Here is a 24341-nt window from a genome sequence, read left to right as displayed (position 1 = left end):
CAGCACAGCGAGGGAAGAGCGAGGGGACATGGGCAGTGGGCAGGACAAGGAGCCCGGCGGCCCCAGGAGCTCTGGAGGGCAGAGAGGTCCGAGAGAGCGGCAAGGAAACGCCCGGGGGCCCTGGTGCGACTTGAGGGGAGCAAAGCTTATCAAGGAATGTCTGCAGCAGCAAATGGGAGAGGGGATGAGGCAAGGACAGGATGCTCCCGCAGCCTGGGCAGCTCCCGGTGGAATCCCAGCGGTGCTGTTACAGCCGCGGACAGACCATGAACGCTGGGGACAGCGGGTCCCAGACAATCCACCAGCTGCTCCCTGACTTAGAGTCACAGAATCACGGAATTGGCTGAATCGGAAAGGACCCACAAGGATCAAATCCAACCCCTGGCCCTGCACAGACTCCCCAACAACCCCAGCCTGGGCATCCCTGGCAGCGCTGTCCAAACGCTCCTGGAGCTCTGGCAGCCTCGGGGCCCCATTCCCTGGGGAGCCTGGGCAGTGCCCAGCACCCTCTGAGGAAGAGCCTTTCCCTGCTCTCCAGCCTGAGTTGTCCTGGGGGAAACCCCCCCCGTGGTGGGTGAAGCTGCCGAGGTGATTTTGTGCTGCCCCTGGTGCCACTCGTTTTAAGGCACTGCCTGCGTGTGCAGCCTGCTGAGCCCCGCTGGTCAAAACAGGAGCCACGTCAGGAACCATCCCCCAGCACAATCTCCAGCTGGACACCACTCTGGGGGCCTGGTCGGCTCCACAGAGCACAAACACCTCAGTGCAGGGGTCACCCACCCCCACCCGCGACATGGGACCCACGTGTTTCCAGAGCCAAGTGACCAGGCAGATACCGACCAGAGGAGGGAAGGTGGGTTCCCGGGGAGGATGGAGCTGCTGGGATGAAGGCTGAGCAGGGACCACCAGCATGGGGCCAGCACCAGGCTGGACATCCCCCCTCTCCTTGTGGGACACCCGGAGCCAGCTGATGCCCACGGCCACTGCTGGGTGCCAAACACCCCCGGGTGTGGGATGCCAGCACTCCAGGCCTCCCAGGGTGCAAACGTGCTTTGAAGTCCCCAAATAGACACTTGAGCTCGCTGTGTATAAAGAAGATATAATACCCCATCTCCCTCATAAGGGCATGGGGAAATAAATTCATTAGTGTTTATAAGGAGCTAAGAAACTCTGATTAGAGAGCCAGGGAAAGGGCCCACGAGGGAAATGAATAATTCGGCGCGCAGGAAGAGGGTGGTAAATAATGCATGGGCTGCCGTGGCACCGGGAGAGGAAAGGCTCGGGAGCAGCTCTGGGCGTGGCACGGGGCCGGGTAGGGAATCCTCGGCTGGGGTGGGGAATGCACCTACAGCCCTGCCTGCCAGCACGGATGTCTTGGGGTTTTGGGGAGCTTTCCTCTTCCCATGTTCCTTCAGAGGGGCACCAGCATCTCCAGTGGGTCCACAAGCAGCAGGGACAGTCCCCAAAGCTGGGGTGGCAGCAGAGGCAGTTTCCCACCCAGGGTAAAGCCAGCAGCCCAGGGCACCTTACAGCAAAGCATTCCCACTCCTCCGGGGCCAGGTGGGTGTGAGAGGTGTTTCTGAGGGGCTGGTCCTGCAGGGAAGCATCCTGAATCCTCCTCGTGGCTGAGGGCAGGGGCAGAGGAGCCCAGCTCACAGCAGAGGAGCAGCTCAGACGTGTCTTCCACCCTGCCCAAATCCCAGAAGGTGGGATTTGCTCAGTCAGCAAAAACTGAGAAAAGGGTGAGAGTGTGCATCTGGGAGCTTCCTGGAATGCTAGGATGGTTTGCGTTGGAAGGGACCTTAAAGCCCATCCAGTCCAACCTCCCACTGCCCCAGGCTGCTCCAAGCCCTGTCCAGCCTGGCCTTGGACACTGCCAGGGGACCAGGAGCAGCCACAGCTGCTCTGGGCACCCTGTGCCAGGGCCTCCCCACCCTCCCAGCCAGGAATTCCTTCCCAATATCCCACCTCTCCCTGCCCTTTGGCAGTGGGAAGCCATTCCCTGTGTCCTGTCCCTCCATGCCTTGTCCCCAGTTCCTCTCCAGCTCTCCTGGAGCCCCTTTAGGCCCTGCAAGGGGCTCTGAGCTCTCCCTGGATCCTTCCCCTCCCCAGGTGAGCACACCCAGCTCTCCCAGCCTGGCTCCAGAGCAGAGGGGCTCCAGCCCTGGGAGCAGCTCCGTGGCCTCCTCTGGACTCTCTCCAGCAGCTCCACATCCTTCTTATGCTGGAGGCCCCAGAGCTGGACACAGCACTGCAGGTGCTGAGCAGAGCAGAGGGGCAGAATGCCCTCCCTGGGTGCTGCTGGTGGCTTTGGGGCAGTGAAGGGGGAGACTGTGCAGGTTTAATCAGGGTGGTACCTGAAATCCAGCTAGAAGCAACTGCCTGGAGTAAACCCTGCCCTGTCCCCATCATCCTGGAGCAGAGGGAGGATGTGGTGTCCCTCAGGACGGGTATGTGGGGTGACCACATAAACAGGAACAAGCCCCTTGGCTGGCAGCAGGAGGTGACTTTCTTGGGAGCATCCCCCAAAACCTGTCCAGAGGGCCCAAAGGAGATTCTGACACTGCAGCAGCCTCAGACCGGCTCCATCCGAGCCCTCGTGGCTCTCCAGCATGGCTGAGCCTGCCTGGCTTGTCCTCCAGGAAAATCCCAGCACTTTTAATAGGTGGTGAGGCATCTACAACAATTCCAGCAGATGCTGCCAGTTAATGTGGGTTGGCACAGAACTTCATCACCGGCCCCTATTGCTCCAATTACAATTTAGCCTATGGTGCTCTTGGGCTCGTCTTTTATTTGTCTTCCACTGCCGAGTGTGGGAGGGAGGGGGTGTGGGAGAGGCCGGGGGATGCGTGTCTGAGCTCTCCCTCCTCCACTGCCACACCTCTGCACGGCCAATACATTCCCAGCCCCTCTCTTCCCGTGGGAAGGGCTGTCCTCAGGCCACAGCTGTGCATCTGGAGTAAGAGCAAGTGTCTCCCACCAGACTCCACACGTGAACTGCCCAGGGAAGCCCCTCATTGCACCCCATGGAGCTGAGCACAGCCCTGGCTCCGTCTTCTCCTTGCAGTGGGGTAAATAAGGATTTATTTATTTTATTAGCTGGAGCTAGGCTGGCATCACCCTGGTGTGCCGAGCACAGGGTGCACTGGGATTTCTGGGAGCTGCTGTGGGGTAATTGGAGCCAACACGCTGCTTCCATTTTTCAAACCTGAGAGGCATGAAGGAAAGATTTTTCATTCTGAGGGTTAGGCTCTGTTCGGGCTGTGACAGTGGCCTGTGTCTCTATTCAAAGCTCAGGGAAAGTTTCTTTGGATGCTGTGTGGCCTCGGAAATGACATCTCACTCCAGCTGGGACACAGGTGGAGATAATGACTGGTTATCCCCTGGGGAAAATAAAACCCAGCTTCCAGAGCCCGCAGCTGTATAAACCTGTATCAGGGAGTGAGGGTCAGTCGGGGACTGGCTGGCCATACCCGGGCTCTGCCGAGGGGCTTTGGGCTCCCCAGGGTCCTTCAGAGCCCCATGAACCATCACAGTGACAGCAGGGCTCCCCCAGACCCCGTTAAAAGGCTCTTCCAAGGCAAACCACTTCGGGAATGTTAAGCACTGGCTGTAAATGTCCATGGGTTACTTAAGGGGAAAATCTCGGAGCGACCTCTGTAAGGGAGACACCCTCCCAGTGCCCCAAAGCCCAGAGGATTCAACAACCATGAACACTCATTTAAACCACACCAGAAGCCCACTAGATCAAGTGTCTACTCAATTAAGGACACACAAACAACTTCACTCTGCCCTCCATCAGCTGCTGCCTATTTGCCTCTTGCATAGCCGAAGATGGCAGAGACTTTCTGCTTTCATCACACGGGATGGGCTCAGCAAAAAACACCCAAAACACCCAAACCAGCAGTTCTACCCCTGTGTAAAGAGTGAGGCAAACCTCACTGTGTATGTGAGTCTGGGGCAGTGGAGTCCTGCCCGCAGGGACCCGGAGCCATCCTCACCAGCACGTGGAACTCACCCACTCAAAATTCCCCGCAGCAAAAACATCCCAGCTATAATGGCCCTGGAGAAGCAGAAAGGACTTGGAAATCTCCTGACAGGAGCTGTGAGAACACCCCACATCAACACCCCCTCTGGTGGGACAATTACAGGATGCCAGGGACCGCAGGGCTCTGCCAGCCCCACCTACAGCTGAACCACGGCTTGTGTCCCTCCCCACGGCTCACCCCACAACCCCAGCGCACGGAACCCCTACCCCCCCCCCAGAGCTCTCTCAGTAGCAGCTCCTCTTTCCGAACCCCAAGAATCTCGTTGGTGGCTGCGTATTTTCAGTTTACAAAACCTTTATCCCCCGTTTCAGCCCCCGCTGCCGGCCGGAGGATGTTCCCAGTGCCGGCAGGACCGGCTGCTCTCAGCATCACCTGGATCAGAGAATCACAGAATAGCCGGAGGTGGAAGGGACCCACGAGGACCATGGAGGCCCAGCCCTGCACAGGACCACCCCAGGAGCGCGTCTGGCAGAGCCGGACGGGCTGTGCCATTGATCCCAGCAGGACAAAATGCCCAAGCGCAGCCAATGCACGAGGAAGAATCCATTTTCCAGCCATCATTTACAGTAAGCCTTAAGGAAAGCAGGCTCAAGAGGAGCATCAACCTTTGCATGGACAGGCTCCAGCAGGACTGGGGACGCGCGGAGCCAGCAGGGACGGAGCTTTGATCCCAGCCAGCGCTTCCAGCGCGGCTTCCCTGAGCGATCGCACACGAGGGCTTTGAAACGCGCTCCGCACCAACACCGGTGCCAGGAAAACTCCTTCTCCCGGCTTTTCTGCTGCGAGCGAGCTGCGATAGGGATCGCCGAGAATAAAGTCACTTCATTTACAAACCGGGGAGCCAAATCTGATAGACATCAACATTCGAGGTAAGTCAAGGAGCGGTGGAGCGCTGCCAGTTCCCCAAATGAATATTCATGGCGAACACTCCCCCAGCTCCGCGCTGAAGAGAGGCCGGCAGCAGGAAGGCTGCCCCGGGGAAGGGGAAGACGAGGGACCAGGCTTATTTCATCCTTTTTATTGAGTGCAATTTTCTCTTTAGTACAATATTCTCTGAAAGATACTGTTACAAACTCCGACAATTTCAACACAATCAACAAATTGGGGAAGAAGGGGAGGGGGAAGGGGAGAGGGGAGCAAAAAAAAAAAAAAAAAAATTCCAAGGGTTGAAATCTTTTACAGACATCTCACTGGTTATGTACAGGACAGGGTAGGGCTGGCCCAGGACACGCCGCGGCTCGGGGGGACGGCGACCGGGGCGCTGCGGGACCTCCCGGAGCATCCTGCGGTGGGAGGAGGGGGAGCGGCCCCGGGGGCCCCTCTCCGGCGCTGCCGCCCCGCTGCAACTCGACGCCCCTGCAAGGCAAGAGGGAGACGAGAGGGTGAGAATAGGCACGTCCAGAGCTCCGAGAGCCACGCGTCCTTCCCCGCCGAGCCCCAGCCCCGCAGCCCCGTCCTGCAGCCAAAGGTTTCTTACAGCACATACAGCCTCTCAAAAAAAACCCCAAAACCCAAAAGAAAACCAACCCACAAAAAGCAGGGATTAATTAATATGCTGTCAGAAAAGTGATGATTTCACTGAAAGCTCTCCATTTCTCCTCGGGGGAAAAGGAAGGAACGGAAGAGATGGAATTCTTTTGTGAGGCTGAGTTGCTTTAGGGAGCGGAGGCTGGGAGGCGATTTTGGAGGCGGGAGGGTTTCCGTGTCCCCCAGGAGCCAAGATGCCCTTCCCCCCCCTCCCACTGCAAGATGAGCCCCCCCGGGGGTAAAGCAGGAGCAAACCACCAGGCACCATCAAATCGCTTTTTCCAATGTAACAAAAAAATCCCCATTTTCTCCACTGCCAGGGGGAAACCAGAAGGGCTGGGAACCAAAGAAGAAGCCCCAGGAGCACCTTCTCCACACCCTGCAACCAAGAAGTACCGCACAGCAGCAAAATCCCTTTATTTAGCCACTTTGGAGAGGCAAAGATGCTTTTAATATACAATTGCATCTTGGAAACATAAAGGCAGCACATTAAATAACAAAGCAATTGACTGCTGGGTCCCTTTGCTGGGCCACAAAAAGCCGGGGCTCACTGGCTAATTATTGCCGGGCATCCCTGTGCCTCTCCAAACATACCAATGCTTTCAGAAACCCACTCCAGCTGTGCCTGACATTTCACTCCTATTAAAATTCATCATACTCCTGAATGGAAATAATTTTTTTCTTTAGCAAACCCAGGTAGTAATGAAAGTTTTATTTAGTAATGTCGTGTTTGGTGGGGAAAGGGGCAGAAAAAAGGGAAGAGAAATTGAGATTATCTTTTTTAAAAAAGGGAACTTCAGCTGGGGGAAAATATATTGCTGGGTATTTCTTGGGCACAGGGGGCCATTTTCGCTGCCGTGCTTGGAGGTTTGGTCTCACAGCTCTCGTTGATGGGATCAGAACAGCCAAACAGCTGGAAAAAAGCTGTGACAGAAACACAACCGATGAACGATGCTGAACTCGCTGCCTGAGCCGGGCGGGCCCGGGGGATGGGTGCAAATCGAGGTGGGGCGGCGGCGATTTGTATCAGCTCCGGATTCTGCCACATTAAAGCCGGACGCGAGCGGTGGCTCCGGCCCCGGGCGCTGCTCCCGGCTCCGCCACCGCCTTCCCCCGCGGCATTCCCAGCTCTTCCAGCCGTCCTGTCCCAGCCCGCCCGGCAGCAGCACAGCGGGACAAGGCTTTGGGGGTTATTTTCCCTGGGGAAAATTCCTCCCGGCGGCGGCTGCCGGCTCAGCGCTGCCACACGAGCGCAGCCCTTCCCTCCGTCAGGGCAAAAGTGATCCGGGGACAGCTAAAGATGATTTGGGCCGACCCCAAAGGATGGATCTCAAGGGACGCGAGGGACAGGTCACGAACAGCTGGAAGAGGATGGGGGCGGGCAGCGCAGCTCATCCCCAGGTACGCAGCCACCGAGTCACTCCCTCATCCCTCATCCCTCCTCCTCCTCCCGGAGCGCCGGCGTGGGAACCCCTGCGAGGCGGGCGGAGGGCTTTGATCTCAGCCCCCGAGGGCTGGCGTGACACAAACAGCGATACAAAGGCCACGTTTGTGATGAGAAGGCGTTCCACGAGGGAAGGAGTTACCGAGCAGCGCGGCTGGGATGCGGGCACCGTGTCAGCTCCGGGGCGCTCTCCTTTGCCACACTCATGGGAATGGGCAGAACTGCAAACACCCAAAATAATCGAGGATGGGTGGCACTGCAAACGCAGCTGCCGTGCCCGTGTGATGCCATGGAAAAAGGGAGCAGCTGGTGGGAACGGGGAAGGATGGAGGCAGCTCTGGGAGTGACCCAAAGCCATCCCTGTATCCCTGAGCACAGGCCCATTTCCAAACCCTCTGCAAAGGGAGTCACACCTCACCCCCTTTTCCCTCGGGCCTCCCAGAGCCACATCCCCACCCAGGCACCATCAGGATCATGACATGGCACTGCCACCCAGGCACTGACCCCAGCCTGAGTCCCTGACCACAGCAGCCTCTGGCTGGCTCCCAAATATTTAGGCTGGGGAATCTGAAGAGTTCACCCAAAGCGCGGTGGGGAAAAATAAGTAGACCAGCTGCTCTGTTCCACATCTGCCTGACCATGGAAGCCCCCACAAGGGTGCCATGTGAGGCTCACCTGGCTCCTCAGACAACACTTGGCATGGGCTGCACCTCCCGCTGTCAGTCCTGCTTGGCACTAATTAGCATTGATAATTGCACTGATGGTGACCATAATTTTCCTGCCCTCTCTCCCTGCCTTCACACAAAGGTTCAATCACCTAATGAGGCCCCTGAGGATAATCAGAGAGGAGCAGGTTCCCCCACCACGATGGCAGCTCGTGCACAACGTGAGGGGATGGGAGAGCGGAGGAGGGAAAGGCACAGCCCAGCTGCTGGATGGGGAAAGCTGCCGAGCCTTGTTTACTTGGGGACACAGAGAAAAGTTCACTCCAATTAATTTTTTTAAGTGGATGGGCGTTAATCCCCCTACACTTATCTAGAATTAACACAGCCTTAAGGAGATTTTTGCCTAATCCACTCCCACATCTGCCCCAAAAGGGCGCTGTCTGTGTTCGGGGAAGGAGCAGAGTTCAGCTAATCCACTTAAAATTCACAAGGCTGGTTTGTTCAGATTAACCTCCTCCAGCACTTCCCTCCAGAGACAGGCCAGGAGACCTCAACACCATCCTGCCTCTGCCACTGACGGGGCCACCCCCTCCGTGGTTGTGTCCCCTGCAGTGCAGCTGTCCATGTGTCGGCATCCACAGGGACCCTGAGATGTCCCCAGAGCAGCCACCACAGCAGAGCAATGAGCAGGGTGGGACAGCCAAGCTGTTTAACTTCCAATGGCCAGAAAAAGGAGAGCAGAAGCAGCAGCCATGCTCGGATGCAGATGGGGGAAGGGGGACCAGCTATGCCCAGGCTGGAGGGGTACTTACAGTACTGGCCTGTGGAGGACAGCCAGCCAAAAGGGACAGCCCTGGGTCACCATCCAGAGCGCCAGCAGCTCTGACAACCCCAAAAGGTGCAGGTGAAAGGCACCATGGTCACCAAGACAGGTGCACTCCCCTCCCCAGCACCGATCTGCTGCTCTGACGGGAACCCAGACACCACTTTTACTGCCATGGATGCTCATGGTTCACACCTCACATCTCTTCCTGCCAGGCAAAGCAGAGCAGGGAGGCCCTCTCCTGACTGGAGCAGCTCCCCTTCCCATGTCAAACCCCCCAGTGAGGGACATGAGCCAGCAGATCTCCCCTGAGACACAGAGCCAAACCCTGAGCACATCAAACATGGGAGAGCACAACCCAGCAGCAGCTCTCACTCCTCCCAGACAGGCTTTGGAGAAAATTGAGCTCAGCTGGGACAGGCAGAGCCATTCCCCCATGGCAGGAGGGTTGATGATCCAAGATGATCCCAAAAGACCCCTCCAACACCCCAAAAATATGAAAAATATAAGCCAAAACAGGAGCAGCAAAGAAATCACTGATGGGGTGAAACAACTCGCCACAGGAGTCCCGTCAGTGTGGACTTGGCTTCTCCTCCATCATCACTCAAGAAGTTTCTGGCACTTCCAAAATCCTGAGGAGACTCACTGGGAATGATCCAAGTATTGGATCACTATCCACCCTGGCAGGATCCTTCACAGAAGAGGCACCACAGCAGACAACGAATGGAACATGAAATCCCCTGCAGCCCCTCCTGCAGCAGGGACATTGGGGCAGCAGGGATGAGCAGCACTGGCTGAGTGCTGGAGCTGGATGTGATTCCCTGGCCCCCACCCTTCCCCAGCAGTACAAGGAGGATGGGTGGCCTTGGAGCTACAGAACACTTCTGGGTCTGTAAATCCATTCCTCACCTCAGAAGCTGATTGATCCTTTTTTTTTTTTTTACTCAAATTCAATGTTTAAGAGTAACGATTTCCAAGTGAACACAGAGTGGCTCAGATATATCGGCAGTTTTTATGGATCAGAGGCAAAAGCCTTAATTCAGACCCTAACGAAGGGAAATGTGTCTGTCCCTACCACAGAACAACAGCAAGGGCTGATGGCAGGGCAGAAAAACCTGTCCTAGGCAATACCCAATGATTTATCCCAGACCATGGGCCAGCTGGGATGTTCCCACAGAGATATCTGTGGGATGCAGGCAAACTTACGGATGAGATTCTGCAACCCAACCCCAACCCAACCCTTCCCTTCCCTCTCTCTGAATCAAAGCAAAGAGCAGCAGAGATCCCATGGGACTCAGGCTGGCACAAGGGACGCAGGGGGAAGGACAGCTATGGTTTCTCCTTGGCAAAGGAGCATTAGAGGCACCAAAAGATGGCAGGCTCAGAAATAATGGTTTGAGATCACTCTTATTTAAAAACCGGCTGCCTGCTGTTTTCATCGCAAGCCCTGCTTTGACTTGCAGCAACATTTAAAATTAAATATACATAAGTGCTTTCAAAGAACTGTTAATTTGAAGGTCATTAAATGGCATAAAATACATTCCTTTTTTTTTTCTGGAAAGAGGCACATAATTATGCCATTAATACACACTCTTCTTCCACGTTCAAGCCTCGGATGTGCGAGGGGCTTGGGTTCACCTTCCTCGGCAGAGGCACCACATCTCCTTCTAATTACTGCCATTGAGAAACCTGCTGCTCCTCCATCACACCCAGGGATGGGGCTGTGGAAAAAGCATGGAAAAGCCCCAGTGGAGAACGATGCAGCTGAATTGCAAATGGGGATTTTTGGGGGATGAGGGAAGTAACAGCAGGGCTGGAAACATGAAGCCACTTGGCAACACCCAGTCCAGTTGTGAGGATCTCGCCCACTGATTCTCACACGAGACCTAGGGCCAAGCTCAAAGCAGGGGTTTGGTAGCCAAAAGTTCCTTTTTTGATTTAATGCTCTATGCAAAAAGGACAAAGCCAGCCCAGACACACACAAAAAGAAAACTCTAAAAAAGACACAAAAGAGCTGAGGTTTTTACAGTTGCCATAGAAATGGAGAGAGGGAGCTGACGACTGCAGAGTGCAGAGTGAAAGGCCAGGATCAGGGGCGAGGGCGAGGTGGGCTCACCCGGGCGAGCAGCCACATCCATGTGTGGATATTCATGTGGGATGCAGCCAAAGGAGCAAGGCACCATGACTGAGCTTCACCCATGAGCAGTGGCGAGGGTCAGGATCCAACCCAGTGGGGTTCACCAGCAATGGGCATCTCCCAGTGATGGCATGAAGATTTTTTGCCTTTTCTTTTATACCTCTGTTACACCTTTTTTTACAACTTCTGTATTCTCAGTGCTTTTTGCCTACATTCTTGGACTTGTTTGTCAAACTGAGAGACTCAACATCTTAGAAGCTTCGTAGCCAGGGATCAGTGTGCCCCAGAGCCCAAGGGGTAAACCAAGATAGAACCATCCAGGAGAAGGCTCCTTGGGGAGGGGGGCTCATTCCAGCCTCTCACTGGGGAATCTCTGATAGATCTGCTAATTAGTAACATCCATAATGTTATACCCAACCTTTTTGGGGTGGGCATTTTGCGGGGTGCATTCGACCTGGACGTGTGCACCTGAGGATTCTTAAAATAAATACCAAGGTAAAATCCCTTTTGCCCTTCTAACCGTGTATGACTCTTGATTTTAAGACCAGAAAAAGGCATCACCAGCCCTTCCACATGGCACAGGAACCCATCAGGACCCTGTGTGATGGACAGAGCCCAGCCCAGAGGGAAGGCCAGTGCAGCTGGTCCTCTTTGATCCAACACTCCTTTTTCTTCCCTTTAAACCAAAACTCTGCTGGGAGAAAACAGTTTCTGAGCCATCCCTTCTGCTCTGGGATTAAAGAAAGGAAGTCCAACACCAACCAGCGTGGATCCGAAGACGTGAAATCGGAGTGTTCATCTTTAGACCAAGGAAGAGGCTCTCACTGGAGCAGGAGCAACAGGGCAGCATCAGAGAGGTGCCACCCAAGTCAAGGTGAGAGCCTCTTCCTTGGCATCTGACAAAGGAAAAGGAGGAGCAGGTCAAACACAACGCTGCTGCCATGGCCAGGCAGGGATAGCACTGTCACTTCCACACAGAAAGGCTTCACAGTTTGGAAAACTGATTTTACTCGGAAGAAAGGCCTCTAAAGAAACAAAATGGTCTGTCAGAAGTCATCTGAAATTTTTATGCTGTTTTTTTCAATAAAAAACAAAACCCAAACATGGCTGGTTTGGACTTTCCCCGTTGTTTTCCACTAACAGATTGATGGTGAAATCTTCTGGTTTGGATGAAATGACTTTTATTGAAAGGCAAGAGAACAGGTGGCCCCTGGTGACCCTCCCTCAAGTATCACCTTGACAGCAACTCCCTCGGCCCATGATGCCTCTTCGCTGCAGGGATTTGGTTGAGCCCACCTGCACTCTCTTTGCTCAGCCCTGAGCACCACCAATCTGCTGCTGGGCTCTTGCATGACCCTGGAGGGGACAGGTCCAGGTCCCAGCAAGAGGCCAAGATGTGAGGACAGCTGGTTAGGAGTGGCAGGATATGGGAATCATCTGCTCTGACACAGCTCAGGAGACAAATGTTGGACAGCTGGGAAAGAGCAACAGAAGGGAAAGGCCACCAGCCCTGGCAATGCCCAGGGGCACTGCTGGTTGCCCAGAGCCAAGGAGCATAATCAGCCAAGATGGTTTTGGCATCTCTGACAGCACCTGAGCACCCAGACAGCCTGTTTGATCCCTCAGGGGCACCTGGTCTGCTGGGTGGGATGGGCAGGTCTGAATGTTTCACATTTCATATTCACGATGAAATGGCCTCAAGGTGCACCAGGGGAGGTTCAAGTTGGACACCAGGAAGAATTTCTTCACTGAAGGAGTGGTTAAACATTGGAATGGGTTGCCCAGGGAGGCGGTGGAATCCCAATCCTTGGAGGTGTTCAAGGAGCGCAGGGCATGGCACTCGGTTCTCCGGACTGGCTGACGTGGTGGGGATCAGTCACAGGTTGCACTCAATGATCTCAGAGATCCGTTCTCACCCTATGACTGTGGTTCTGCACTGAAAGGTTTACATTAAAGCAGGGTTGCCATGGTGTGGCGGGGCAGGGACAGCACCGAGCAGGCAGCAGCAGCTGCCTCACAGGTGCTCGTGGGGCCGGTGACAGCGGCAGGGGAGCCGTGAAGGCGCACTATTGATATTTACCCTGTGTGGCTGTCACGCGTTCCTTTAAACACCTTTAGCTTCCTTCTTATAAAAGAGAAATCATAAAAAAACCCCACAAAGGACCCTTCAGCAGCGGCGAATACCAATGTGGCAGGGCAGCGCATTAGCATGCGCGGCGCCCGCTCCATCTGCATGTTGTGTTCCGTGTGACAACATCCCGGAATACAGATTCGGGCCGCCGGCATCCCGAGAGGTATTAGCAGTCGTCTATCAGACAGGATGAGGAGCAGTCCCTGCTGTTGTAAACAAGGGGTGTTTTTCTCTGCCTCCTTCTCTGGGGGGAGTTCAGTGAATTGAAACAAGCTCATTCCTGCATCTTGTTAGTTCCTGTTCTTCTTTGGCAGAGCATGGGTCATCTGCCTTGGGCAAGGCAAGAAAAAGAACTGGAGGTGGAAAGTGCACCCCAAAGGGTCCTTCAGCTGCTGGTGGTGATGGACCATGAGCACGACCCAATGAACGTGTTCCTCACGAACCACCATGAACTGAGCACGTGCTCCTCACGGGATACACGGGGGTCCTCCAGCCACAGAACACCCTGGCAGCCCCAACACAGGAGGGACAGTACTCCCACCCAGGACATGTGGACAGGTGCTGGCAGCAGGCAGAGCACAGGCTTGTCCCCTTGTGCTCAGTGGCAGCAAGCAAATCTGGTGAGGCATCTCCAGGCATGAGAATACGATGGGGCAGATGGACGTGGAGCAATCCCATGGTGTAGCTGGATGTGGGCAGCCCATGGCAAGGACAGACACGGGGAAAACCCACAGCCCAGGTGGGCATGAGCCATCCTCATGGCAGTGATGGACACAGAACATCACTGCAGCACAGACAGACGTGGGCTGAGAAGTAAAGCGGCCCCTGTAACACAGCCGGATATGGGGCATCCCTGTGGCTCAGGAACACCCCCAGGACATGGATGGATGCAGGACACCCCCATGGCGCTAGCAGACGTGGAGCATTGCCACGGTGGGGATGGAAGAGCGAGGAGGACGGAAGGTGAATGAGAAGGTCTCCGTGTACACGTGAGCCACCGCGCCACCAAATCGTGGCTGGGACCTGCAGCCCCTGAGGCACAGCCACGGCCAGCCCGTGCCAGCGCTCCCCCAGCACGCGGGTGCCAGCACAGCGCCGGCGAGAGCGCGGTGATGGATCACTGCAACTCACACACAGCCTCTAAGTAAAAGCCTTATTAAGAGTTCATTCGTTTTATAAACTCCCGGCGCGATCTGCGGGGGGATGTCAGATGGCCCAGCCTTACAATATTCTGGGTAAACACTGACACGTGTCGGGCAATTTTAACCGGATCAATTTGCCTAGGAGACCAATGGAGGAACCAAAAAAAAGAATAATAAAGATCAAATTAAATACGGGGAAACATCCGCTGGGAGAGGCTATAAAGAAGGGCAGAAAAATACGGAGCAGGACGGACGGATGGACAGAGACACACGAGACACTCAGACCTACCTCTGAAGCCATGAAACCTAAGTCCATAAATCAATATCAAAATCCTTAGGTCCACAAGATGGGGGAAAAAGTCCTCCATAGCCATCTTCCAGACATCACCGAGGCCCTGGAGGCCTGAGCAGTCCATTTCCAGAGCTTCTCTCCTCCTCCAGCAGCCACCAGCCCCGTCACAGCCACGCGGCGGCTCCTCCGGTCCCGTCCCATCCCCGCGGCGCTGGCCGGCCCTTGGCATCCTCCTCCCCACGTGCAGGATGCCGAGCACTTCCTTCACCGCCGGGTGCTTCCCGGCTGCCTCCCGCCCCTGGGGACTGTGGGCACAACCCCTGTTCCCCCCGGGCTGGGGACCGGCCGGCTGCTGGCCGCAGGGTCAGCGCTGGTCTTCGGTCACGGACAAGCAGTGAGTCCACGGAAGGTTGACAACATACACAGGCGCACGAGCGCGCACACACACATGGGAACACCTCTTTCCATTTTCCAGGATGGAGAGTTTGTTTTTTTTTTTTAATCCTCTTTTTTACCTTTTTGCAAAAAAAATGCAAGCAAAAGAGAAAAAAAAAACCAAAACCCAAGGTTTTCTATTGAAGGTACATCTCTTCTTCAATATGAAGACATTAACTGGATTGAGTCGGATCCCCCATGCAGTGGTCAGCGAAGTCCTTTGGTAGTTGCCGGAGCGGCACCTGGGTGGGATGGCAGGGAGCTGCAGAGACATCTGAGGACACTTCCTCCCAGTCCGTGAGCAGAGAGGGGAGCGGGGTGAGCCGGGAGGGCCAGGGCAGGGAGAGAGGGCAAAAGAAGAAAAAGGAAGGTGGTTTCTCCGGACAGGATGCTCCATCTCATGCCTCTCCCTTCCCCAACAGCCCCTTCCTCCTTCTCAGTTTCGACCACTGCTCACTGGTGGCAGGATTGGAGTCTGGTCTCTAGGGTTTGGGTTTGCTTCCCCAACGCACATTGGTTTGTCTTCATCGTTTTTTATGACTTTTTTTTTGTTTTGCTTTGCTTTTTAAATATATGATTTGTACATATTTATATGTATTTATACGCTGTTCCCCATGACATTGGTAAGTGTGCTTCTGTTGGTGAGGAACGGAAGTCACCAGTCAGAGGTGAGTCCCAGGAACGTCCTGTGGCTGCGGTCGCAGTCCCCAGGCAGCGGCGGCTCCTCTCCCAGCGCTGCCCCGCCTCAGTTCCTCCCCTCCCACCTCTGCCCTCCGCTGCGCGCCCTCCCCGGCCCCTCCCCGTGGGACAAGGGACGTCATGCCATCGAGGTCGGAGACTGGCTCATCTGTACTCGCATGGACTGGACGCTGTTCAGGATCTTCTTCTGGTGCCCAGCCAAAGTCACCCCTATTCTCAGGAGGTCTCTGGAAGACAGACAGACAGAGGAAGGTCAGAGGGCAGCTGAATTTCCTCCACAGAATCATGGAATAGGCTGAGTTGGAAAGGACCCACAAGGATCAGAGTCCAGCCCCAGGCCCTGCACAGACTCCCCAACAACCCCACCCTGGGCATCCCTGGCAGCGCTGTCCAAACGCTCCTGGAGCTCTGGCAGCCTCGGGGCTGTGCCCATTCCCTGGGGAGCCTGGGCAGTGCCCAGCACCCTCTGGGGGAAGAACCTTTCATGATATCCAGCCTGAACATCCCCCAAGTTGTCCTGGGGGACACCGTTCTGTTCAGGTGGTGAACCTGTTTTGCTGTTGCTAAGGAGGTGAGGGATGTAAGCTCAGCTGGAACATCCACAGAGCCCAAACACAGCCCCACAAGCATCACTGTGTCTGAAAGCAGGGAGACACCCACACATTGACCCCCAGCTGGTGACTGTGGCCTCCTCCAGACTCTGGGTGACCAGTATGAGGGATGCTCACACCTGTCCTTTGCCCTGAACTGACCTCCCCACCTCCCCAGCTGGGCAGCACCCCGCTTTCAGGTGGCCCTGGCACAGCCAACTCACTCGGACGTCATCTGGGCCACCAGCTGCAGGGAGGTGAAGCCAGCGGTCAGGAAGCTGTCCCGGTACTGGCTCATCTTCACAGCACTCAGCCAGTCGTCTACTGAGGTAAAGGCAGTGAAGTCGGGGATGGAGCGGTCGAGGAGGGGCTGAGAAGGCCTGAAACAGGACACACTGCTGGGGACGAGCCCGGCCAGCACAGGGACACACTCCCCAGCCTACCCCTGGCACCCCTGTGCTCCCCCCAGCACACACCCATGGGAGGCCATGAGGAAGGCGTGTCCCATGGGAATACTGCTGTGCCAAGCAGTGCTCTGCAAGCCCACACGTTGGCTTCCAGCTGCGGGAGCCACCAGGATGAGGCGTGGGCAAAGCAGCCACCGCACCCAAATGGTCACACGCCACAAAGAATCAATAGCAGAGAATTATTGCTGTTGCTTGGCTGAAAAGTGCATGTTCTTTGTTTGACTGTCAGGCAGAGCAAATGCAGAACCCCCCCCCACCCCTGCCTAAGGATTTATGGATTCTCGAGCCGCTCGGGGAGCCTTTCCCCACGGCGTGGGATGGCGACAGGGAGCATCCCCGCGCCCGGCACTCACACAGCGGTGATGGTCGCCACAGTTTTGAGGCTTGCCGGGTTGCGGATCATTTTGTCCAGGGTGTTGACGATCTCGGTGAAGCGCGGGCGGGTGTTGCGGTCCTTCTGCCAGCAGTCCAGCATCAGCTGGTGCAGGGCGGCCGGGCAGTCCATGGGCGGCGGGAGCCGGTAGTCCTGCTCGATGGCATTGATGACCTGAGGATGGATGAGGACGGATGAGTGAGGGGGAAAGTGGAGGAGGGACTCGGGAGGCTCTCTGAGCTGCCTGTGCAGGCAGAGGGGCTGCAGGCAGCCGGGAAGGCACGGCCAGCCCAGCTGATCAGCAGCCAAGGGAGCGGGAGGAGCCGGGGGCTCTGCGAGGTTAATCTCCGCTCTGATGCTCCGCGGCTGCAGTTCCTCCCAGCAGAGAGCTGCCACTCATTATCTCGGCAGATCTCGCCGGAGTACAGCAGTCACACTTCCAAAGCTCCTTCCTGCTTGTAAACCCTCTGAACATTTTCAAAGGCCCTGCAGCTTGCTGAAGTCCAATTACCAGCCCACTGGCTTTTCTTCCCAATTTCCCTCCTTGCTCACCAGCCTGTTTCATCTCCAAACCAAGTGCTCCCAAGGCTCCTGGAAGGAGCAGAGAGCCCTTCAGGCAGGGATTTCTTTTGGGAATGAGCACCCCCTGGCCCCCAGAGCGGTGTGGATGACTCCCAGTGCTTACATCTTGGTTGGACATGTCCCAGTAGGGCCTCTCCCCGAACGACATCACCTCCCACATGACGATGCCGTAGCTCCAGACGTCGCTGGCCGAGGTGAACTTGCGGTAGGCGATGGCCTCCGGCGCCGTCCACCTGACAGGGATCTTCCCCCCCTACAGAAAAAGGGACTTCAGCTGAGAAACGTCTCCCTAGGCAGAGGAGGCTGGATGCCCACAAGCCACAGTTGTGGGGTCATCCCACACACCCTAAACCATGGGTCCCTGGGGACCCCACCAAGAAGTGGGCAGGTGGCATCTGACGGGATGAGGAGGCAGGAGCCATAAACAACTCCATGAACTTATCTTGTACCTGCCCAAAAGGGCTTAGCTGAACAAAACAAATGGGTTTAGCCAAGGATTTACCCCACTGACTGACACCACCCCACTCCAGCTGTCCTGCAGGACCCAGCACATCAGTGGCCTGTCCCCCAGGCCCCTTGCCAGGGAGTCACCAGGTGACAAGGCTAAGCACGACTGGGCTAGTGCTCGTCACAGGTAAGGAGCCACAGGCATCCCCATCCCTCGGCCTTCAACAGAAACAAGGCTGAACTGAAAGCATCCTCTACAGATTCATCTGAGCTCCCACAGCTGCCAGAAGGTCCTTCCAGCCCTGCTTTTGGAGTGGAAGGCAAAAAGCAAAACACCTTTAAAACCCAGTGGAAAGCACTGGTGTAGGAAAGTGCCTTTGGCAGAGAGCTCCTCATTTCTCCCAAAGGCTCAAAATCAGGCTCAGCATCTCAAGCCACCCTGCCAAGCCAGGGCAGGTTGCAGGGCCAAAGGCCATGCCAAGGGCGCAGGGATGTGAGCAGGAGCAGCACGTACAGAGGGATTGCTCCCTGGAAAAGCTCCATAAAATAACCACAAAAAAAGCCAAGGGATAAGGAAAACCACAGACACGCATAGGAATTTTCTGGGGGCAGGACTGCTCTGTAAATCGTTCAGCACAATCGTTTTCCGTAGCCTTTCCGAGGACGCGTCAGCTGCTCTTGAAGGATGAATGGCAAAAAATTTGATTTGACTAACTACAAATGGAGAAATTAACTGCTAGGTTGTTTTTCCTGCCTTTTCCCCAGAGCAAAAAGCCTGCTGTGGGAGGCAGAGTGATGCAATCGCAGGCACAGCATCACTTCCCAGCTGCCGGGGAGATCTATTATGGCCTAAATTAAATAAAAACACAGATGAGATAATCTCTTTTTATCTCTGAAGGTGGGGAAAAGACTAATTCATGCCTTGTCTCAGCAGCTACCGCTGGGGTATTTGAAGGAAAAATAAAAGCTGGGTGTCTGCTCAAAGGCTGCTGCCTGCTGGAAGGGTCTGGGCAAGGAGCGGGGCAGGTCCCGGGGGGACAGGAACATCCCATTGAGCAGGGGAGGGACAGTGAGGGGCTGCAACTGGGCCAAAACATTGAGTCAGCCTTAAAGGCATGTCCGTGGCTTTCCCATTTTGGCAGCAGGAGCCAGCCCTGGCACCTGGGCACAGCTCAGCAGCCCGAGGAACTGCTTTGGCAGGAGCTGGTGCAGCCTCGTGCTGGGACCCACTGCACGCTCTTCTGATTAATCCATTAGATGAGGCCAGCGAGTTGCTCATCCCTTTCCCCTCTGATCATCCTGAGCACCTCTCAGGGGATCACAAGCAGGACAGTGGCCATGCTGGGGAGCTGGGGGTCCCCTGGGGTAGCCAGGAGCAGGGGGAGAACAGAGCTGCCATTACCTACAAATGAGTTAATTAAGGAAGAAAAGGGTGGCTGGGGAATGGCAGAGCTCCCATTAGGCTTGTCTCTTTAATTTATGCTTGGAACAAGTTTCCAGCAGGGAAAAGCAAACCAGACCTGGAGCACTGGGGGAAGGGGAGTTAAAACACCAGGAGTTGCTGTGATCTCCCTGCCTCCCCTTCCTGTCTCTCCAGGGACTCCTCTGTGCACCTTTCCTCCACAGAGGAGAGGGAAGAGCCTTATCTGGAAACTGCAGAAGGCAGAAAGGTGCTTAAGGGAGGAGGGAGCTGGAAAACTTCTAAAAAGGAGGAAGAGAAAGGAGGGAAAAGAGGATAATTTGTGGAAACCACAGCCAGGACCTCAGGATCATGAACCTATGTGGTGGGAACACTCATGAGGTGCTCCCACCCATGCCAGACTGTACATCCAGCACCCTTCTGCCAGGTTCAGCAGGTGCAGGGCACAGGGAATTCCAGGGAGGAGAACATGCTGCGGGAGGTACCTACCAAGGAGCTGGTGTAGGTGGGGTCAGACGTGTCGTCCTGCAGGTAGCGCGAGAGGCCGAAGTCGGACACTTTGCACACCAGGTTGCTGTTGACCAGGATGTTCCTGGCAGCCAGATCTCGATGCACATAATTCATCTCTGCCAGGTACTTCATCCCAGCAGCAATCCCTCTGAGCATTCCCACCAGCTGGATCACTGTGAACTGCCCATCGTTTTGCTGCGACCACAAAGAGCAGGCACTGGGTGAGCATGCAGCCCCCACAGTGGCACCAGGGCCACTCGCCCCAACCTCAGGAGGATGCTGCACCTCCCCAGAGGACTCCAGCCGCCCTGCCTGCTTAAAGCAGAGGTAACCACCCCAAAGCACACATTTTCGAGATGTATGGCACACTCCAGCCAGCTCCCAAGTTAAGCAAACAGGCTGGGATGTCCAAACAGGACACCAACATCCCATTCCCAAATCTCACAGCCCACGTGGCCCCGCCTCGCCTCACCCGCAGGAAGGAGTCCAAGGCCCCGTTCTCCATGAACTCTGTGATGATCATGACCGGCCGGCTTTTGGTGACCACCCCTTCGAGGCGGATGATGTTGGGGTGGTCGAACTGCCCCATGATGCTGGCCTCGCTCAGGAAATCCCGGCGCTGCTTCTCCGAGTAGCCGGCCTTGAGCGTCTTGATGGCCACGTAGATCTCCCGCTTGCCTGGCAACTTCAGGCGCCCTTTATACACCTCTCCAAACTCCCCTGCGAGCACGAGATGGAATCATTTCGGTTGGAAAAGACCTCCAAGATCACTGAGTCCAACCTTTGATCAATCAACGCCAGAGCTACCACCTCCACCTCCACACTAAACATTGCAAAGAGAAAGGGGGCCTTGCCCAGCGCACCTGTCCTCTTTAAAAGGGCCAATGTCTGCTGCTGGGGACATGTTTAGGTTTGCAACCTTCTCCAAGGTGACAGATACAGGCAGAGGCTGCAGCCGCCTGTGCAAACTCCCACAAGATTTGCAGGGAAAGTGCATCAACATTTAAGAACTACCTCAAATACCAAGTGTCAGCATTGACAATCTCGACTGCCTTTCTGCACATCACTTATCTTGGGGTGGGAAATAATTGGGCTGTTTACATTGCTGCTCTCTGATTTAAAATACAGAGAAAGCAGGAGTGCTTTCACTTCACCAAAGCCAGATTTGCCTGTGGAGGGATTACATTTAAGCCACTTTTGCAGCCACTTTGCCTTGATGAGCAGTGATACATCACTGAACCTGATCCCAACCAAACTGACTCATTGCTTCCTCACAGCTTCCCCTCCCCTGCTTCTCACTTTCTCCTCTACAAGTATGACACAGTTATTTAAAAATGGCAATAGAACAGTACAGATCACACACACACACACGTGCACATGTGTGTATCTACACACATGTATGGGAATACAGCACAGACGACAGTGAGATCGGGCCTTTCTTGTTATCTCATGGAAAAGCCACATGGGAAATCCCAAGAGGCCCCGTGGTCAGGCAGTGAATACATTCCTGGAGCCTTTCCCACCTCAGAGGAACTTTGAGAGCATAAAACAACCTCGTGTCCACCCTCACCCATCACAAACCCAGGAAAGCTTGATGTTTCAAGGCTTCATTGAGGGCTTCCAAGTGAAGGACCGTGTGTGCTCCCCCACAGAGTTGCTCCAGGTGGGTGCCTGGCCACACAGGAGCAGCAGAGAGGGCAGGGAAGGATGGGCAGCAGGAGACAGAGAGACCCACCTGCCCCAATGACTTCTTCAATCTTCACAAAGGACACATCGATCTCCTTGGCGAACTCTCGGACGGCTTCGTTGGGGTCCTCGTAGGTGAAGGGGTCGATGTAGATCTTCATCCCCGGAGACCCTTGTTACAGGGACAACAGGGACAACAGCAGAAGGGAGACAATTACAGAAACAGAGTTAATAGAGCTTTTTGGGTTGGAAGGAGCTCAAAGTACCCCCATGAGCAGGGACACCTTCCGCTAAACCAGTTTGCTCCAAGCCCCACCCAACCTGGCCTTGAACAATGCCAGGGACGGTACCTCCCCACAGTCTCTGGGCAGCCTGGAAAACCAAGAGCAGTTCTACCATGGCCAAGGACTGGAGACCCTTCTGTCCTCACACTCTCCACTAAGTGGCTGCTATCACTGTGCTCACCTTCACAGACCCTTATCATCCTCTTTGGGCCACCAATTCCCCCAGATCTCCCCTAAACTTCCTCCTCTCCCTCTCTTCCCTTCTCTCCTCCACCATTCTCCTTCTTCTTCCTCCTCCCTGGCGACAGGAGCAGTTACAGACCTGAACTACAGCGCACTGGCTTTACGGTGAAGGCTTTATGAGGCTCCACGCCTTAGTGAAGAAATATTTATTTACCCAAAAAGGCCTCTGATGGCTTTGTGGCAGCTACTAAATTGACAGAGTGCAGCAATTATAACCAACAAGCTGGATGGATCCGTGAAATACGGCTTGGCTGGACGCCGGGACACACGGGAGGTCCCTCACCCAGGGCAACGCGTGGTAGCAGGATCTGGCCACGCTGCAGGGACACGCACAAAGTGGGCTCTTGCCCTTTTCCAAGGGGGAAAAAGCAAAACCAGCTCCCCAGATTTCCCAAATGGGGTTGCAGACATCGAGTTTGGATGCCGGGGGCTTGTGGAGCTGCCAAGGGACATGGTGGCGGGGCACGGTGAGGTCACAGGGCTCAGAGGGACACCGGTGTTGTACCAACACCCAAAAGGGACCTGCAACGGGCTGTGGTGTCCCCCTGGGCGGGGGGTCAGCTTCCTGTGCCATTTCTCACACAAAAAGGGGACCATGGATGGCACAGCAGCCCCTCAAGGTCATCTCTGGTGGAGACCAGGAGAGACATCACTGCCTGGTCCCCTCCCTAAGGCACCTCACCCCTACAGGGACTAACAGCACTCGATTACACTGCTCAGGACCTTTCCAAGGCCATGATTCCATCACACTGGTGCTTCCCAGAGCCCTTCCAGAGCTGACATACAGGTGGATGCATGGACCACAGCATCACCTCTGCACCAGGAATCTAAATCAGCTCCCAGCTGTGAAACAATTCAGGAGAAAGCATGAAAGCCTCTCACTGGGCCCTGCTGGTGCCAAACAGCCACCAAGGGAGAGCTGCTTGTGGGGCATCAAGGACTCAGGAGGGACCAGGCAGGAGCATCCTCACCCCCAAAAGGGGCCTTTGGGGCAAAAGTTCTGCACCTCAGAGGCAAGGAAGGCTGCAATGAAGCCATCTGTGCATCTCCCAGTTCATAAATCCCTTTATGGCTCTGTCTCATACACTTTAACTGCCCCATAAATTCTTTTACAAGAGCAGCTGATGCTCCAGCCAGGATTACAAAGGGATTTACAGGATCGTAACGGAGACTGGCTCACTGATCAAAATATTGAAAAAATAGAGGAGAAAACAATGCCCAAGTTTCCTGTCCACTGTCAACACAGGCTGGTTTTCAAACACCCTCTGACATGCCCCAGGCTCTGTCCACAGGCTCAGTAATCACCAGGATGAGCTCCCCCCTCATCCCATCCAAATGAGGGATTGGCCACCCAAACCCATTCCTCATCTCTGATGACCTCAGCCCCCGGCTCACCATTGCCACAGCAGCAAAAGCTGGGTGAAATTCTGCGTACCAGAACACACCACCAAAGAAAGGCACCTGTGGTGAGCCTGCCTGCAAAGAGCTTTGTGCTCTTAAAATCATCCCAAGAATCCTGAAAACTGGATTAGGCCATTTTTCACTGCTGCAGACAATGGCAAATTTTTTATCACTCTTCAAAAGGTGAAGGCCTCTGCACCACGACCCCAGCGTCCAATCCCTTCTGGCATCAAGTTTCCTTGGCAATAAATATCATGGGGACAGAGAAAAACCCTTCCTGCTGAATTGCTGCTGCTTCAACAGGGCGTTTTCCCAATTTCCCCAATCTCAAAGCTCCCAGCGAAGCAGTGGAAGGGATAAACCCTGAAAAATTACACCCCAAGAGACCCCATCTCACCCCAAAACCCACTCAGAGCACTCTGCCAGCAGCAGGTGATCCTGGGGTCCTGCCAGAGGGATGGCAGAGCTGCTCTGGGAGGCTGTAATTGCCATGCCACTGAACACACAGTGATTTGTTCCAGAGGATGCTCTCATTACTCCAGCAGTTGCTCATCACAAATTTCCCACCTGTTTTGCTCCAGCCTCTGCACTGACGGAGCACCCGGGGGCTCGCTAACCTTGGCAGAGTATCACTGGCACCCTGGATTTCTGACACCAGTGCTCACAGCCCCCAGGTTTAGAAACCCAGGACAGGCACATGCTTCATTGCTTCCCTACCTAGGCTGAGCATCCTGGATTTCAGGGTGCTTGGGGCCAGCTAGGGATGCGCGTGGGCTGGGGAATGCTTCAAAACGGGGGGAAAACGTGAAAAATCAGCCTGCCTGCAGCCTGACATGAGTTTATCCATCAGGCATCAAATAAATCTTGCCCTGCCCCCCCACAGTGCAGAAATGTGGAGAAAAGAGGGAGGAAAAGCACAGCTCTGTTGCATTTCGGGATCACCCGGTGATGTTTGGAAAACAGTTTATTGTTTGCCAGGAAGTTCAGGGCCCCCCAC

The 24341-nt window shown here is 55.1% G+C and overlaps 1 protein-coding gene across 1 annotated transcript in view; it reads right to left on the bottom strand.

Annotated features, from left to right (window-relative positions):
* Positions 1-5066: 5066 nt before the first annotated feature.
* The window catches only part of EPHB1 (EPH receptor B1), an 80505-nt gene continuing 61230 nt past the window's right edge, over positions 5067-24341 (bottom strand). Inside the window, exons 10-17 of the mRNA XM_069024187.1 lie at positions 21466-21588; positions 20203-20450; positions 19710-19925; positions 17457-17606; positions 16752-16945; positions 16156-16311; positions 14205-15568; positions 5067-5402 (exon numbers count right to left, since the gene is read on the bottom strand). Coding sequence (XP_068880288.1) covers positions 15460-15568; positions 16156-16311; positions 16752-16945; positions 17457-17606; positions 19710-19925; positions 20203-20450; positions 21466-21588 — 1196 coding nt within the window. The 3' untranslated portion in view covers positions 5067-5402; positions 14205-15459. The remainder of the gene's footprint in view (positions 5403-14204; positions 15569-16155; positions 16312-16751; positions 16946-17456; positions 17607-19709; positions 19926-20202; positions 20451-21465; positions 21589-24341) is intronic.

Source organism: Aphelocoma coerulescens, chromosome 9, assembly GCF_041296385.1.
Source record: "Aphelocoma coerulescens isolate FSJ_1873_10779 chromosome 9, UR_Acoe_1.0, whole genome shotgun sequence".
NCBI classification, from domain to species: Eukaryota; Metazoa; Chordata; class Aves; order Passeriformes; family Corvidae; genus Aphelocoma; species Aphelocoma coerulescens.
Note: the sequence above shows the minus strand (reverse complement) of the source record. Positions and strands in the feature narration are given on the sequence as shown.